General features: G+C 46.4%; 1 protein-coding gene across 5 annotated transcripts in view; it reads right to left on the bottom strand.

Annotated features, from left to right (window-relative positions):
• The window catches only part of tenm3 (teneurin transmembrane protein 3), a 442,903-nt gene that overhangs the window by 110,749 nt on the left and 314,066 nt on the right, over positions 1-18,088 (bottom strand). For all 5 annotated transcript variants that reach the window (XM_042329704.1, XM_042329705.1, XM_042329706.1 and 2 more), the window contains one exon: positions 8,517-8,636. In XM_042329704.1, the coding sequence (XP_042185638.1) occupies positions 8,517-8,636 (120 nt within the window). The remainder of the gene's footprint in view (positions 1-8,516; positions 8,637-18,088) is intronic.

Here is an 18,088-nt window from a genome sequence, read left to right as displayed (position 1 = left end):
CAGGTCTGTTTGTACTGTGGTATGGTTATTCTAATGAGGCAGTAGGCAGAACAGTAGCCTGGTCTCAGGTCTGTTTGTACTGTGGTATGGTTATTCTAATAAGGCAGTAGGCAGAACAGTAGCCTGGTCTCTATGATTTCTATAGTCCAGACACGCCATTTCAGTCTTTGTCACCACCACATTAACGAACCCCGGCTCACGGTCACACACACTACCAGTAATTTCCAGTAATATTATAACTTACAGTAACACAGTGTGTGTGTGTCTGTGAGAGAGAGAGCTATAGGCTTCCTCAGAAGGGAGTAATGGCGGCCACGGGGGAATCGACTGGTCTGCTACGGTTACTAATGGACAATAGCTGTTGTTAAGAATCCATTAATTATTGCAGAATTGGTTCAGAGGACCTGTGGTGTACAGTATGTGTGAATGGTTCAGGGGAACTGTGAGATTCATAACGCCACAGAGAGAGAGAGATAATGTGTGGTGCAGTACATGCTTACAAAGGGCCATTTCCACTGTCCAAAGAAGCAATTAGACACAAAATGCTGCTTGCTAGTGAAACACTGGTCTTTTTGGCTCTATCTCTCTCTCTCTCTCTCTCTCTCTCTCTCTCTCTCTCTCTCTCTCTCTCTGTGAGCTAGGGTAAAAAATGACCTCATACCGTAAAACTTCTAATTAAATGGCAAAGTTTTACGGTATTTATGACATTCTGCTGCCCTCAAGCAGTAAAGATGAGATGTGTTTGAATAGTAACACAATCAATATCATGCTGTGTATTGAACAGTCCACCCTACATGGGAAAAAAGATGAACATCTATTTATCAGCGCACTAAGTTAAGAAAAACTAACTATCCATCAACATAACATTTTACTGTGTGCAACAGTAGATACATAGATGCTTTCTTAGAATGTCTGGCTCTCTCTCTCTGTTATAATCTACTATGGCTCAACAGTGTTGCCAATGTATTGAGTGTTGTCGGGAGTGTTGCGGGAGTCAGATTACTGCTAGTAATCAAACAGTAATCTGTATTAGCGGCTCTTAATTGTTGGAACATCACTGATAGAACTAGATCAACACAGAAGTAGAGAAAGCCTCTCTCTTGATTATGTGGTTTGTCAGGGTTATGTGGTGCATCAACAAGGACAAGGATGAACAAGGTCATACTGCTGTGTGATAATGCAGCAGCTTCAGCTCAGGCTAGACACCACCAGCTCTGACAGCTATACATACACTGATCAGTTCACATACACAGATCAGATCACATACACAGATCAGATCACATACACAGATCAGATCAGATACACAGATCAGATCACATACTCAGATCAGATCAGATACACAGATCAGATCACATACTCAGATCAGATCACATACACAGGTCAGATCACATACACAGGTCAGATCACAAACACAGATCAGATCACATACACAGATCAGATGACATACACATATCAGATCAAATACACTGATCAGATTGCACATGATGCCATGGAGGAAGACAAGAGCTCGAATACTCATACTAACTGCACTAACCGTACTATTTGTGACGTGATTGAGTATATAATATTATTGGTCATAGAATGGAGCTACAGTTGAAGTCAGAAGTTAACATACACCTTAGCCAAATACATTTAAACTCAATTCCTGCCATTTAATCCAAGTAAAAAGTTCCTGTCTTAGGTCAGTTAGAATCACCACTTTATTTTAGAATGTGAAATGTCAGAATAATAGTAGAGAGAATGATTTATTTCATATTTTATTTCTTTCATTGGGTCAGTGGGGTCCCAGTGGGTCAGAAGTTTGCATACACTCAATTATTATTTGGTAGCATTGCCTTGAAATGGTTTAACTTGGGTCAAATGTTTCGAGTAGCCTTCCACAAGCTTCCCACAATAAGTTGGGTGAATTTTGGTCCATTCCTCCTGACAGTTGGTGTAACTGAGTCAGGTTTGTAGGCCTCTTTGCTCGCACACACTTGTTCAGTTCTGCCCACAAATTTTCTATAGGATTGAGGTCAGGGTTTTGTGATGGCCACTCCAATACCTTAATTTTGTTGTCCTTAAGCCATTTTGCCACAACTTTGGAAGTATGCTTGGAGTCATTGTCCATTTGGACCCATTTGTGACCAAGCTTTAACTTCCTGACTGATGTCTTGAGATGTTGCTTCAATATAGCCACATCATTTCCCTCCCTCATGATGCCATCTATTTGTGAAGTGCACCAGTCCCTCATGCAGCAAAGCACCCCCACAACATGATGCTGCCACCCCCTGTGCTTCACAGTTGGGATGGTGTTCTTCGGCTTGCAAGCCATCGTTATGTTTGGAGGAAAAACATAATGATGGTCATTATGGCCAAACAGTTCTATTCATGTTTCATCAGACCAGAGGACATTTCTCCAAAAAGTACGATCTTTGTCCCCATGTGCAAACCGTAGTCTGTCTTTTTTATGGCGGTTGTGGAGCAGTGGCTTCTTCCTTGCTGAGCGGAGTTTCAGGACTCGTTTTACTGTGGATATAGATACTTTTGCACCTGTTTCTTCCAGCATCTTCACAAGGTCCTTTGCTGTTGTTCTGGGATTGATTTGCACTTTTCACACCAAAGTACGTTCATCTCTAGGAGACAGAACGTGTCTCCTCACTGAGCGGTATGATGGCTGTGTGGTCCCATGGTGTTTATACTTGCATACCATTGTTTGCACAGATGAACGTGGTACCTTCAGGAGTTCTGAAATTGCTCCCAAGGATGAACCAGACTTGTGGAGGTCTACAATTGTTTTCTGAGGTCATGGCTGATTTCTTTTCATTTTCCCATGATGTCAAGCAAAGAGGCACTGAGTTTGAAGGTAGGCCTTGAAATACATCCACAGGTACACCTCCAATTGATTCAAATGATGTCAATTAGCCTGTCGGAAACTTCTAAAGCCGTGACATAATTTTCTGGAATTTCCCAAGCTGTTTAAAGGCACAGTCAACTTAGTGTATGTAAACTTCTGACTCACTGGAATTGTGTTACAGTGAAATAATCTGTCTGTAAAGATTTGTTGGAAAAACTGCTTGTGTCATGCACAAAGTAGATGTCCTAACCGACCTGCCCAAACTATAGTTTGTTAACAAGAAATGTGTTGAGTGGATGAAAAACGAGTTTTAACGACTCCAACCTAAGTGTATGAAAACTTCCGACTTCAACTGTAGATAGTATCCCAAAAGTTCCCGGATATCGTACTAAATTTGCCAAAATATGAAGCATACACGCAGGGGACACTATTTCCGTACTTTAGGGACCATAATGCAATTCTTCAGGAAATGGGCGTGGCTTCACATCGTTTTGCATCGTATGCAGCCGAAGTACAACGAGAGCGGATACAAATTCCTTGCTTTAACTGATTATGACAAATGTTAAGAAAATGTTGAGCAATTTCATAAAGACATGACTTTTCAAATAATTGACCTTACACGTTATGTTGGCTGACATTTTGTTAGCTACGCTGTACTCACAAACAAAGTAGCATATCATTACAGCAGTATGTACCGGTATGTTTGCTAGCTACCTAACATTAGATGGCTACCTATACATCAAACTTGCCATTATATTAACTATAGGCTATCTAACTACCCAATGTTTATTGACTTGTTTATCCCCGTCATTATTAGCTTAGCTAAATGGTCTAGTATAGTCGTTGTGCGTTCTCAATGGACATTCGGGTGCTTTCGTAAATTCGCTCTGGCTATCTACTCCGATTACGAATAATGAATATACAAGCGCTCAACACCCGTTGAATATGGCCGGTGTCAGTAAACGGTCGGCAAAAAAATGTAATTCAATTGTAGCCAGCAGCACAGTTACAGTCACCAACGCGCTGGATAACATGAAAACTGCCTGCTAGGGCGAGTAAAATGGTCCGAGTGATCTAATTTGTGTCTGGAAGTAGCTAGCAAGCTAGCCAACGTTAGCTTGACAGCAGATGTAAGGTCAGAACGCTCAAATCAACCCTACTCCTCGTCCTGAACGTCTAGTGTGCACTCCGAGAGCGAAACGGTCTGAATTTACAAACGGACAATCTGACAACGCTCTGAATTTACGAGCGCACTCTGGCACTCCACATTGAATTTAAGAACACACCCAAAGTCGTAAAATGTCTAACTAGTAATTTGTTATGCTAACTAGCTAGCAAGAGGTTGCATAGCAACAGCATCAACTTCCGGTAGACAGTCCAAGAGCTAGAACAGTCAACTGAAAGCATACCGTTTGTTTACAGTATACAGTACTGAAATGAACTAATACTATATAGTATGTAGTATTTACTCATTAAGTATGAGGTATACAGTATGTTAGTATGGGTATTCGAACACAGCTAAGGTCTTCCTAAAATGATACGGCAAACCATACATTATCCACAGTTCTATAAATGTGTGTACATCATTAATGCATAAGATTGTGTGAATGTAACATGAGTATTTCATTCTAGTTAGCTACACTGTCTTCTAGCTTTACTACACTGTCTGTTAGCTTTACTACACTGTCTGTTAGCTTTACTACACTGTCTGCTAGCTTTAATACACAGTCTACTAGCTTTACTACACTGTCTGCTAGCTTTACTACACTGTCTGCTAGCTTTACTACACTGTCTGCTAGCTTTACTACACTGTCTGCTAGCTTTACTACACTGTCTACTAGCATTAATACACAGTCTTGTAGCTTTACTACACTGTCTGCTAGCTTTAATACACAGTCTGTTAGATTTACTACACTGTCTGTTAGCTTTACTGCACTGTCTGTTAGCTTTACTACACTGTCTGTTAGCTTTACTACACTGTCTGCTAGCTTTAATACACAGTCTACTAGCTTTACTACACTGTCTGTTAGCTTTACTACACTGTCTGCTAGCTTTAATACAGAGTCTACTAGCTTTACTATACTGTCTGCTAGCTTTACTACACTGTCTGCTAGCTTTACTACACTGTCTGCTAGCTTTACTACACTGTCTGTTAGCTTTACTACACTGTCTGCTAGCTTTACTACACTGTCTGTTAGCTTTACTATACTGTCTGCTAGCTTTACTACACTGTCTGCTAGCTTTACTACACTGTCTTCTACACTTTGCTGTGTCACTCCATATAGACCTGTCAACAAAGCTCTTTCCTCTCGCCCAGTGCAACGCAATCCAACACTTCCAATCATCTGTGAGAGTGAGTGATTGCTCTCCTGCTCTTCCTCCCCCTGGGTAGACTCTCTTATAGAGAGAGTGCTTTTAGGTTACCTGCCTATCACAGAGGTGAACAACAACATGCAGTCCAACGATAGGTACTGGACACACACACTGGCACACACACACACACACACACACACACACACGATGCGCAGGTTGACTCATAGCCCGCAGTCCCCGCGATTATACAGATGTGGGATCTTAATCTGAGCCAGTTTGCTACAGCAGGAAAAGAATCCTGCAGCAACAAGAAATTGTTATGTGGATTATAATTAACGGACATTTTTGTAGGGGAAAATCAAGTCTCAAATTTCAAAGTGGAAATTACAAACTTCAGAAACTTTTTTAAACCTCAAACACACAACAAGTTTTAGAATTATTGGTAAAGTTGTAGGGTTCTCCTGCAACAGGGTGACCAAACTAAGATCCCACTCCTGTATCCGCGGGGCGGGCAGGTTTAGGGTCATGAAAGATTTTGTGGATGAAGGGCGGGTGGCCGGCAGGTTGGATAAAGAGAAAACGATCCATCAAAAAGAAAATCCATAAATGTATGATCATTCTTGTGCAATTCATATCTATATGATACACTGAGGTTTTTCTTACATGATTTAGATCTGACATTAGGGCGTAAACCTAAGCCTTAGGGCCTAACAGTACGTGTGCCAAATACATGCCAATAGAAAAATACTTTTGGGAACTTGGCAGAAAAAGTTCACGGCGATCCACTGAGGCTGAAAGGAAGTGTTCAGCACATGTTGTATATTAGCGGGTCGGGTGCAGGCCTCCTGTTTATCACACATAGTCGGGCGGTTGCAGACAGGTTATTAGCAATTGCGTGTGGGTGCCGGTCAACAAACAGCTGACCCGCGCATCACTGACAGACACACAGACACACACACTCACTCACTCACTCACTCACTGAGACGAGTGTGAAGGGAGAGTCAGCGTGTATTTATCAATGTCTGCATGTATGTTTAGATGCACTTTACCTTTCTAGAGCTGTGTGTGTCTGCGTGTGTCTGTCTGTATCTGTGTGTGTGTGTGTCTGCGTGTGTCTGTCTGTATCTGTGTGTGTGTGTCTGCGTGTGTCTGTCTGTATCTGTGTGTGTGTGTGTCTGCGTGTGTCTGTCTGTATCTGTGTGTGTGTGTGTCTGCGTGTGTCTGTCTGTATCTGTGTGTGTGTGTGTCTGCGTGTGTCTGTCTGTATCTGTGTGTGTGTGTGTCTGCGTGTGTCTGTCTGTATCTGTGTGTGTGCTCATGTCTATTTGTGGTAGTCCATTCATTCACATCAGTGAACAAAGCCATAGGCTGTCACTGCAGATCGTTGATGGCTCCGGCTCACACAGAGAGAGAGGAAGAGGAAGAGAGAGAGGAGGCCAAGGTTAGTTGAAGGAGGAGAGAAAGGAGGAGGGAGGGATTTGTATTGATTAGAAGTGATGTGTTGAGTGGCGGCATGGCGGTGTTAATTAGTCTGTTATGATGAGGGCTGGAAGAGCTCATTAGATTGAGAGTGTTCATTACTTCCTCACTTTGATGTAAACACTATCATGTTAGCATGACCACTCACTCAGAGAGAGAGAGAGAGAGTCCGAGATAAAATAAAAGAGAGCGATGGCCTGGTCTCAGAACTAAACAAGTATCAACCTAATTGTGTCCGTGAAGGTTAGGAGGGGGAGGAGAATGACTCTACCCTCCCCTGTACGGGGACACAAGCACTGGAGGGACAGGAGCACACGGGGACACACGGACACCCATCAAATCACTGGCACCATCTCAAATGGCACACTATTCCCTATACAGTAAACTACTTTGTACTAAAGACCTATGGTCCCTGGTCAAAAGTAGTGCACTAAATAGGGAACAGAGTGCCATTTGGGACGCAGGCTAAGCCTGTCTCACAGTGGGAGATGAGACGGTGGTGGAAGTACTGGGGCTCATGCTAGTCCATTCTCTCCTCAGCTCTCTGCAGTACGATGGCCCAGTGTCATGGGTTTATTTCATCTCTACTAGGCTCATTTTAGCCTACACTCGGCCCAAATTAAGAAGAAAAGGTGTGTGATTATAGACTATCATAACTCGCGACCCCACTTCTCACATGCCCAGGTCCCACTTTGGGTCCCGACCCATAGTTTAAGAAACCCTGCTCTCGTCAGCTCTCTGCTGCCCAGTCATAGACTTAGTTTGTAAGGTCAGTCCACTTCCAGATAAAGCCACTCTGTCTCACATCAGCCTACAGAGACCAACACAGAGTCTGTACTACCTCAAATACCTGCAGTACTACCATCCCCTCTCCTCTCCACAGGGGATTCAGAGTGATGGTGGACATGGAAAAGGTGTGTGTGTGTGTTACAAAGGTGTATGTGTGTTGGTGTGAGAAAGGGATCGATAGAGAGAAACATTGCTGTGTAAGACAGCTACAAAAAGTGTGTGTGTGTTATTAGAGCTGTAGTGTGTGTCCGATGAGGATACAGTGTGTGTCTGGAGGTCAGTGGCAAATAGATTTTGATAGAGTGACTGCATTATGAAGTGTTCAGTGAGAGTGTGACTGGTAGTCTTCACACACGCGCGCACACGCACGGACCCACACACACACCATTTGGCTGGTGGCTGGGCTATGCCTTTGGATAATGGGCCAGGATGAATGATGGCAGTGTGTGTGTGTGTGTGTGTGTGTGTGCGTGGGTGGGTAGAGTCTGCAAAACACTATCTTTAGACAAAGCAATCTGAGGACATTCACACTTTAAGAAGCTCTTTCTCTAGTGCTTCAGTGTTTAGTGAATAGATCAAACCTCATGCAGATGTGAGAGGTGGTTTATCCCACTGGCTCTGCATTCTCATTGGGTTAGTCCATACAGACACAAGCCCACCCACACAGCCACCATATAAACAGCACTAAAAGAAAGAGAGTATAGGGTGGCAGGTAGCCTATCGGTAAAGAGCGCTGGCCCAGTAACCGATAGGTTGCTAGTTCGAATCCCCAAGCAGATGAGTTGAAAAATCTGCCAATGTGCTCTTGAGCAAGGCACTTAACCCTAATAGCTCCTGTTAGTCACTCTGGATAAGAGGCTCTGTAAATGACTATGTCAAATGTGAGCGGTACAGTATAACCTTGTCAGTTATAGAAACACTGTGTTTCTATGTGGTCAGATCACTACCCTCTCTCCTAATACTGGGACTTAGCATATCAACACTGGCCCTTTGAAGCCTCTGGCCACTACGCACACAGGACCCAATGTGCGCGCGTGCGTGCGCGCGTGCGTGCGTGCGTGCGTGCGTGCGTGCGTGCATGTGTGTTCTAGCCTCTTACCGTTATCAGCAGACAGTGCGGTGATGGTGTTGGGTGTGGTGTCTGACCTCCCCTGACCGTTCTCAAAGCCGTAGCCCTCTGTCTCCTGCATCTGCCAGTTCAGACCAAACAGATGCATGGCTACAGTAGGGGGAGAGAGAGAAAAGAATGCTTGTTACTCTCAGTGGTCGGCTTAACAACACACACACACACACACACACACACACACACACACACACACACCATAAAGACAGTTTACCTAGCCGTGAGTCAGAGATGGGAAGCCTAATCGAACTCTATCAGATAAAAAGACAACAGGAGAAACATCCCTCCATCGATTATGGTTTGGGGTCTAAACAAGCTCTCGGATTGGCTGGACCCTTCAGGGTGTGTGTGTGTGTGTGTGTGTGTATAGGAGGTGAGTTGGGAGTTTTAGAAAGATAATCTGTCAAAATAAGAGCAGGTATTGTTTGAAAACTCCAATATGTTAACCTGAGGCCAGAGAGGAGCGAGAGAGATGGCGGGAGGGAGTGATGGAGGGAGGAGGCTGGAGAGAGGAAGTGATGGCTGGAGAGGGGAGAAATGGAGGTAGAGATGGATGGAGGAAGAGATGGAGGGAGGGAGCTGGAGAGATTGAGGTAGAGATGGAGGGAGGGAGAGATGGAGGGAGGGAACTGGAGAGAGATGGCTGGGAGATGGAGGGAGGGAGCTGGAGAGAGGAGAGATGGAGGGAGGGAGCTGGAGAGATTGGGAGGGATGGAGGGAGAGAGCTGGAGAGAGGAAGTGATGGAGGAGGGAGAGAGCTGGAGAGAGGAAGTGATGGAGGGAGGGAGCTGGAGAGAGGGAGTGATGGAGGGAGGGAGCTGGAGAGAGGAAGAGATGGCTGGAGAGAAGGAGAAATGGAGGTAGAGATGGATGGAGGAAGAGATGGAGGGAGGAGCTGGAGAGATTGAGGTAGAGATGGAGGGAGGGAGAGATGGAGGGAGGGAACTGGAGAGAGGACGGAGATGGAGGGAGGGAGCTGGAGAGAGGAGGAGAGATGGAGGGAGGAGCTGGAGAGAGGGAGGGATGGAGGGAGAGAGCTGGAGAGAGGAAGAGATGGAGGGAGAGAGCTGGAGAGAGGGAGAGATGGAGGGAGAGAGCTGGAGAGAGGGAGAGATGGAGGGAGAGATGGAGGGAGGGCGCTGGAGAGAGGGAGAGATGGAGGGAGAGAGCTGGAGAGATGGAGAAATGGAGGAAGAGATGGAGGGAGGGTGCTGGAGAGAGAGATGGAGGGAGGGCGCTGGAGAGAGGGAGAGATGGAGGGAGGGAGAGATGGAGGTAGAGATGGAGGGAAGAAGCTGGAGAGAGGGAGAGATGGAGGGAGGGAGCTGGAGAGAGGGAGAGATGGAGGGAGAGAGCTGGAGAGATGGAGAAATGGAGGAAGAGATGGATGGAGGAAGAGGTGGAGGGAAGGAGCTGGAGAGAGGGAGAGATGGAGGGAGGGAGCTGGAGAGAGGAAGAGATGGAGGGAGAGAGCTGGAGAGAGGGAGAAATGGAGGGAGGGAGCTTGAGAGAGGAGGGAGCTGGAGAGAGGGAGAGATGGAGGGAGAGATGGAGGGAGAGAGCTGGAGAGAGGGAGCTGGAGGGAGGGAGAGATGGAGGGAGAGAACTGGAGAGAGGAAGAGATGGGGAAGGCGCTGGAGAGAGGGAGAGATGGAGGTAGAGATGGATGGAGGGAGCTGGAGGGAGAGATGGAGGGAGGGATCTGGAGAGATGGAGGGAGGGATCTGGAGAGAGGGAGAAATGGAGGAAGAGATGGGGAGGGTGCTGGAGAGAGGGAGAGATGGAGGGAGGGAGCTGGAGGGAGGGATCTGGAGAGCTGGAGGTAGAGATGAAGGGAGGGAGCTGAAGAGAGGGAGAGATGGTAGAGATGGAGGGAGGGAGCTGGAGGGAGAGATGAAGGGAGGGAGCTGGAGAGAGGGAGAGATGGTAGAGATGGAGGGAGGGAGCTGGAGAGAGGAGAGAGATGGAGGGAGGGAGCTGGAGGGAGAGATGAAGGGAGGGAACTGGAAAGATAGAGGGAGGGATCTGGAGAGAGGGTGGGAGGGATCTGGAGAGATGGAGGGAGGGATCTGGAGATGGAGGGAGGGATCCGGAGAGAGGGAGAAATGGAGGAAGAGATGGGGGAGGGAGAGATGGAGGTAGAGATGGAGGGAGGGAGCTAGATGGAGGGAGAGATGGAGGGAGGGAGCTGGAGGGAGAGATGGAGGGAAGGAGCTAGAGAGATGGAGGGAGGGATCTGGAGAGAGGGAGGGAGGGATCTGGAGAAAGGGAGAGATGGTAGAGATGGAGGGAGGGAGCTGGAGAGATGGAGGGAAGGAGCTAGAGAGAGGGAGGGAGGGATCTGGAGAGATGGAGGGATCTGGAGAGAGGGAGAGATGGAGACAAGCAGTTTAGCGCATTAGCATCAAGCCGGCCCTCTGGCTGGATATAATTCAATCCCACACTTTTCTCTCTCCTTCCCTCTCTCTCCCCCCTCCTCTCCATTTCGCTCTCTCTCTCTGAGTGCTTCTGCGAGAAGCCACACTAAGAGTGAGGAGACACGTGAGAGGAGACAGTTTCTAGTTTTTAACACTGTTTCAGCGCTGTCTGGAGCTGTTTGGAGCCATCATGGCTGCCGAGGGCTTTAGTAGGAGCCAGACATGATGGAGGCCTGAGGACTGTGACTCATACTGTACTGGAGGGCCAGTAGCAAGTCTGGTGAGAATGACTGTTTAGTACAAACAACACACACACACACACACACACACACACACACACACACACACACACACACACACGTGTCAGTGTGTGTGTGTCCTGTGTGAGTAATAAGCCTTCCTGGCTGCACACTCTAGCTCTAATGAGGGGAGTTTAGTCGTGCACACAGCCCCCTGTGGATTTCTACCTGAACACACACTCACAACCACCTATAAATCACTATCAAAGTAGGGGATGTTGTTGTATACTGGCGCTGTGTGGTGGGGAGTATGTGTGTGTGTTCTGTATAAGTGTGTGTATTTGTGTGTGTGAGCTGGATCTAGGATATCTAGACGTTATAGCTGGAGGAAATGGAAGCGACAGAGAGGGAGAGTAAGGGACAGAGAGAGGTCAAATGGTGGAGAGAGGTAGAGAGAGTGAGGGGAAGACGAGAGGTAGAGAGAGTGAGGGGAAGACGAGAGGTAGAGAGAGTGAGGGGAAGACGAGAGGTAGAGAGAGTGAGGGGAAGACGAGAGGTAGAGAGAGTGAGGGGAAGACGAGAGGTAGAGAGAGTGAGGGGAAGACGAGAGGTAGAGAGAGTGAGGGGAAGACGAGAGGTAGAGAGAGTGAGGGGAAGACGAGAGGTAGAGAGAGTGAGGGGAAGACGAGAGGTAGAGAGAGTGAGGGGAAGACGAGAGGTAGAGAGAGTGAGGGGAAGACGAGAGGTAGAGAGAGTGAGGGGAAGACGAGAGGTAGAGAGAGTGAGGGGAAGAAGAGAGGTAGAGAGTGAGGGGAAGACGAGAGGTAGAGAGAGTGAGGGGAAGACGAGAGGTTGAGAGAGTGAGGGGAAGACGAGAGGTAGAGAGAGTGAGGGGAAGACGAGAGGTAGAGAGAGTGAGGGGAAGACGAGAGGTAGAGAGACTGAGGGGAAGAAGAGAGGTAGAGTGAGGGAGAATGTGTAGGGTAAGCTGAGGGAATCCTCTAGCAATTAGGGCCCGGAGGCCAGAGCGTTTTCAACCAGAGCCCACCCACAGTTCAACCAAGCCTCCTCCTCCCTCTCTTTCTCTTTCTTTCTCTCATTAAATTAGAGTGGTATGGTGCTAGGGAGGGCCTCCTGCGGTGGGCAGGACTAGAGGGTCATGGGAGAGAAGTTGGCGGATCGACACCAAGCGCTGCCAGAGTGGAGCATGCTGGGAGGCTTAAGGCTCCTCAGGGCAACCCTCAGACAACCTTTACACAACCACAAGACAACCGTTAAACAATGTTGAGATATCCATCTCTGAGCTAGGTTCCCCATAACAGCATCAAAGCCCTTGAGCTTCAAATACGCGTCTCTGGACCTCTGAACGAAGACATATAGAGATAGAACGAGAGCAAGGGAAACATTGGAAGACCAGGCGGACAAAGAGAGCCAGGTGTAGAGGTGGATGGATATTGGAGTCTTCAAAGCATTCCTATTTGCTAAAAGGTCAACCTTTTCAGACTGAGAGGAAGTCACTAGGCTGGTGGAGCTCTCATTTAGCAGGACTTTCTTTAGAAAGACAACCATTGGGCATCCGTCTACACGTTCATTCACTTTGCGAATGTTCATTGTAATACAGAATGCCATTGCTTCATTCATGATAGTTTACATAGCTGTACAAAATGTGCAAAATGGATGCAAATCCACCCCACAGATATACAAGTCTGCTGTTGCATGTCCGTTGTAATATCATTCTGGAATTTTTGATCCATCTGTGGAGCAGTAATCGAAGCAGTGGATTGGACAGTGAGGAGACAGACAGAATGTTCTGGTGCTTACCTCTCTTAGAGGCTTTGATTTACAATATTAACAGGTGCAGGACTAATTGGCCAATACAATTTGTACAGAAAATAACAAACAGGACGTTGACAAAGAATTGAATAAATCAAACACATTCTATTCTCAGTAGAAACTATTCAGGCAACAACTCACTGTCTAGAACAAAACTCAGGTGTAGCTCTACTCTAGCCAACCTGCTACCTGCCCAGCCTGCTCTCTCCCAGGTATAACTCTACTCTAGCCAACCTGCTACCTGTCCAGCCTGCTCTCCCCAGGTATAACTCTACTCTAGCCAACCTGCTACCTGTCCAGCCTGCTCTCTCCCAGGTATAACTCTACTCTAGCCAACCTGTTACCTGTCCAGCCTGCTCCAACCTGTTACCTGTCCAGGTAACAAGTCATGGACATGTGCACCATGACACCATCTAACCAAGGTTTCAGTCTAATGCTTCCAAAGCAGGGAAAATATGGGATGTCAGTGTTTTCCGGAATGATTCTCAGGGCCGAAATTCTATGAATGAGAAATCAGGCAGGAGAATTCTTCCCAAAACTCTGGAGAGATGGGAGATTTGTTAACACACACAGGGCTACACCGGGGAGAAGAGCCCACTGAGATTTCGGACGTTTTTGTTCCCGCTGGAGAAAAGCGTGTGTGTGTGTGTGTCTTTTGGTGGTGTGTGTGTGTGTGTGTGTGCATCTGTTGTTGCAGATGGGTCTACATGGCCCCAGGTGAAGATAGTGACGAGTGAATGGGAGATAAGGAGAGCTGGTGTGTGAGGGAGAGACAGGTGGGAATTGGCACACACATGTACACAGACCTGTCTGTCTGCCTGTCTGCCTGTCTGCCTGCTTGCCTGTGTGTAAGAGCTGTCTGTGTATACGTGTCAATCATAGTACCCACAAGGAGAAAGCAGATGCTTTTGACAGACCATGCTTTCTATTAGTGTCTAGGGAGGCCAAATGCATGTGTGAGAGAGTGTGCGGGGGTGTGTGTGTGTACATGTGTGAGAGAGTGTGCGGGGGTGTGTGTGTGTACATGTGTGAGTGTGAGAGTGTGCGGGGTGTGTGTGTGTGTACATGTGTGAGAGAGTGTGCGGGGTGTGTGTGTGTGTGTACATGTGTGAGAGTGTGCGGGGGTGTGTGTGTGTACATGTGTGAGAGAGTGTGGGGGTGTGTGTGTGTACATGTGTGAGAGAGTGTGCATGGTGGAGAGTGTGTGTGTGTGTGTACATGTGTGAGAGAGTGTGCGGGGTGTGTGTGTGTACATGTGTGAGAGAGTGTGCGGGGGTGTGTGTGTGTACATGTGTGAGAGAGTGTGCGGGGGTGTGTGTGTGTGTACATGTGTGACATGAGAGTGTGTGGGGGGTGTGTGTGTACATGTGCACGTGTGTGTAAACTACTGATGGTCTCCTCTATTTGTTAACCCGTCCCTGCTGCCATGTTCAAACAACCACAATAACCACCACAACAACCATAACAACAACAACAACCACAACAAACACCACCACAACCATAACAACTCTCAAACAACCACAATAACCACCACCACAACCATAACAACAACAACAACCACAACAAACACCACCACAACCATAACAACGTTCTGATTGGTCCATTCTCAAGTGTTTGAAGCACACCATGTTGCTGTCCTCCTTTTGCACTATTCATGCATTTGTGTTGTTGTCAGTCCTGAATTTGTTTTTCACCCAAAAATAAAATGTCCCCAAAGCAACACAGCCCAGTAAAATATTCGAACACAATCAAATGTTTATTTGATTAAAAAAAAAGCATACAACAATGAAGTTTCCTATTCAGTGAGAAAGAAAGAACAAAGGTGAAACAGAGCGAGAAATAGGAACTCACTCCTAGCATAAAATAGTCTAGCATCTAAATGTTGCATTTAAAAGTAGGCCATGATAGGAAGAAGTCATGCATTTCTCTCCCATCTCTCAGTTACACAACTGATGACATAACTAGTAAAAGTGATATCTTTCCTCCCAGGTCTCTTTGTAAATCCAATGTGTCTGAAAGTGTTCCTCTGTATATGTGAAAAGCAATGCAGTATTTATGGGTGGCTGGGGAGGACGAGAGTGTTTTCAGGGGTGGGGGAGAGAGAGAGAGAAAGAGAGGGGGGAGAGAGAGAGGGAGGGATGAGACAGAGAGGGATGAGAGAGAGAGAGAGAGTGAGAGAGGGGGAGAGAGAGGGAGGGATGAGACAGAGAGGGATGAAGAGAGAGAGTGAGAGAGGGGAGAGAGAGAGGGAGGGATGAGACAGAGAGGGATGAGAGAGAGAGAGAGCGAGAGAGGGGGAGAGAGAGGGAGGGATGAGACAGAGAGGGATGAGAGAGAGAGAGAGAGAGAGGGAGGGAGGGATGAGACAGAGAGGGATGAGAGGGAGAGAGAAAGAGAGGGGGAGAGAGAGAGGGAGGGATGAGAGAGAGAGAGAGAGAGAGAGAGAGAGAGAGAGAGAGGGGAGGGATGAGACCGAGAGGGATGAGAGAGAGAGAGAGAGAGTGAGAGAGGGAGGGAGGGATGAGACAGAGATGGATGAGAGAGAGAGAGAGTGAGAGGAAATAGAGAAGGGGGAGAGGAAAAGTGTTCAGAACAAGACCCCTACCATCTATTTGGCATCTCCAGGTGTTAACCCCAAACATCCCTTTACCTATAGTAGCACTGTGTGTGTGTGTGTGTGTGTGTGTGTGTGTGTGCCTAACTACCGTCAACCTTTTCCATCCATCCAAGTGGGGTCTTAAATAATTAAGAGCAGGTTGGCAGAGAGCAATGGGGAGAGTGTGAGAGAGATGTAGAGTGAGAGAGGGAGGGAGGGAGGGAGAGAGAGAGAGAGAGAGAGAGAGAGAGAGAAATATAGTGTGTGAGAGACGTAGAGAAAGACGTGAAAGCATGTTCGTGTAGAGATAAGAAAAATCTCTGTGTGTGTGTGAGTGTCTGTGTGTGTATGTTTGTGTGTGTGTGTATGTGTGTTTTTGGGTGTGTGTGTCTGTATGTTTGTGTGTGTGTGTGTGTCGCTCTCCTTGGTTGCTGTGTGGACATGTATAGACTGAGCAGACAGGATATTGGATCACAGATACCTGCTATTCTCCCCTAACACAGCTACAGAGAGAAATACATGCCTTATGAGTCTCTATTCTCCCCTAACACAGCTACAGAGAGAAATACATGCCTTATGAGTCTCTATTCTCCCCTAACACAGCTACAGAGAGAAATACATGCCTTATGAGTCTCTATTCTCCACTAACACAGCTACAGAGAGAAATACATGCCTTATGAGTCTCTATTCTCCACTAACACAGCTACAGAGAGAAATACATGCCTTATGAGTCTCTATTCTCCCTAACACAGCTACAGAGAGAAATACATGCATTATGAGTCTCTATTCTCCACTAACACAGCTACAGAGAGAAATACATGCCTTATGAGTCTCTATTCTCCACTAACACAGCTACAGAGAGAAATACATGCCTTATGAGTCTCTATTCTCCACTAACACAGCTACAGAGAGAAATACATGCCTTATGAGTCTCTATTCTCCCCTAACACACCTACAGAGAGAAATACATGCTTATGAGTCTCTATTCTCCACTAACACAGCTACAGAGAGAAATACATGCCTTATGAGTCTCTATTCTCCACTAACACAGCTACAGAGAGAAATACATGCCTTATGAGTCTCTATTCTCCACTAACACAGCTACAGAGAGAAATACATGCCTTATGAGTCTCTATTCTCCCTAACACACCTACAGAGAGAAATACATGCTGTATGAGTCTTTATTCTCCACTAACACAGCTACAGAGAGAAATACATGCCTTATGAGTCTCTATTCTCCACTAACACAGCTACAGAGAGAAATACATGCCTTATGAGTCTCTATTCTCCACTAACACAGCTACAGAGAGAAATACATGCCTTATGAGTCTCTATTCTCCCCTAACACAGCTACAGAGAGAAATACATGCCTTATGAGTCTCTATTCTCCCCTAACACAGCTACAGAGAGAAATACATGCCTTATGAGTCTCTATTCTCCACTAACACAGCTACAGAGAGAAATACATGCCTTATGAGTCTCTATTCTCCACTAACACAGCTACAGAGAGAAATACATGCCTTATGAGTCTCTATTCTCCCTAACACACCTACAGAGAGAAATACATGCCTTATGAGTCTCTATTCTCCCCTAACACAGCTACAGAGAGAAATACATGCCTTATGAGTCTCTATTCTCCCCTAACACAGCTACAGAGAGAAATACATGCCGTATGAGTCTCTATTCTCCACTAACACAGCTACAGAGAGAAATACATGCCTTATGAGTCTCTATTCTCCACTAACACAGCTACAGAGAGAAATACATGCCTTATGAGTCTCTATTCTCCACTAGCACAGCTACAGAGAGAAATACATGCCGTATGAGTATCTCACTATGTCCCAAATGGCACCTATTCCCTACATAGTGCACTACATTGGGCCATACGGGCCCTGGTCAAAAGCAGTGCACTACATAAGCAATAGGGTGTCATTTGAGAATCAGCCACTGTCAGAGTGTGTTGAGTGGTCATTCATGACAGGCTCTAATATACTGCCTATTGCTCCTCCTCAACCTTAAAGCTACCAGCATTTGGTGACAGGAAAGTCATAGTCCTCTGTGCCGAAGTACCATACAAGGTTGGTGTTGGTGTTAAATTTGTTACATTTATTTACACTTTGCACACACACACACACACATTAAATGTGTTAAATTTGTTAAATTCATTTACACTTTGCACACACACACACTCACACGGTAATGATAATGAAAACACTTTGCACACACGCACACACACACACACACACCCGCACACACACGCACACGCACACACACACATACACACGGTGTCAACTTTATGGCCTGATAATGAAAACACTTTGCACACACGCACACACACGGTAATGATAATGAAAACACTTTGCACACACGCACACACACACACTGCACACACACGCACACTTTATGATAATGAAAACACTTTGCACACACGCACACACACACACACACACACATATACGCACG

This window comes from Oncorhynchus tshawytscha, linkage group LG11 (assembly GCF_018296145.1).
Source record: "Oncorhynchus tshawytscha isolate Ot180627B linkage group LG11, Otsh_v2.0, whole genome shotgun sequence".
Classification (NCBI taxonomy): domain Eukaryota; kingdom Metazoa; phylum Chordata; class Actinopteri; order Salmoniformes; family Salmonidae; genus Oncorhynchus; species Oncorhynchus tshawytscha.
Note: the sequence above shows the minus strand (reverse complement) of the source record. Positions and strands in the feature narration are given on the sequence as shown.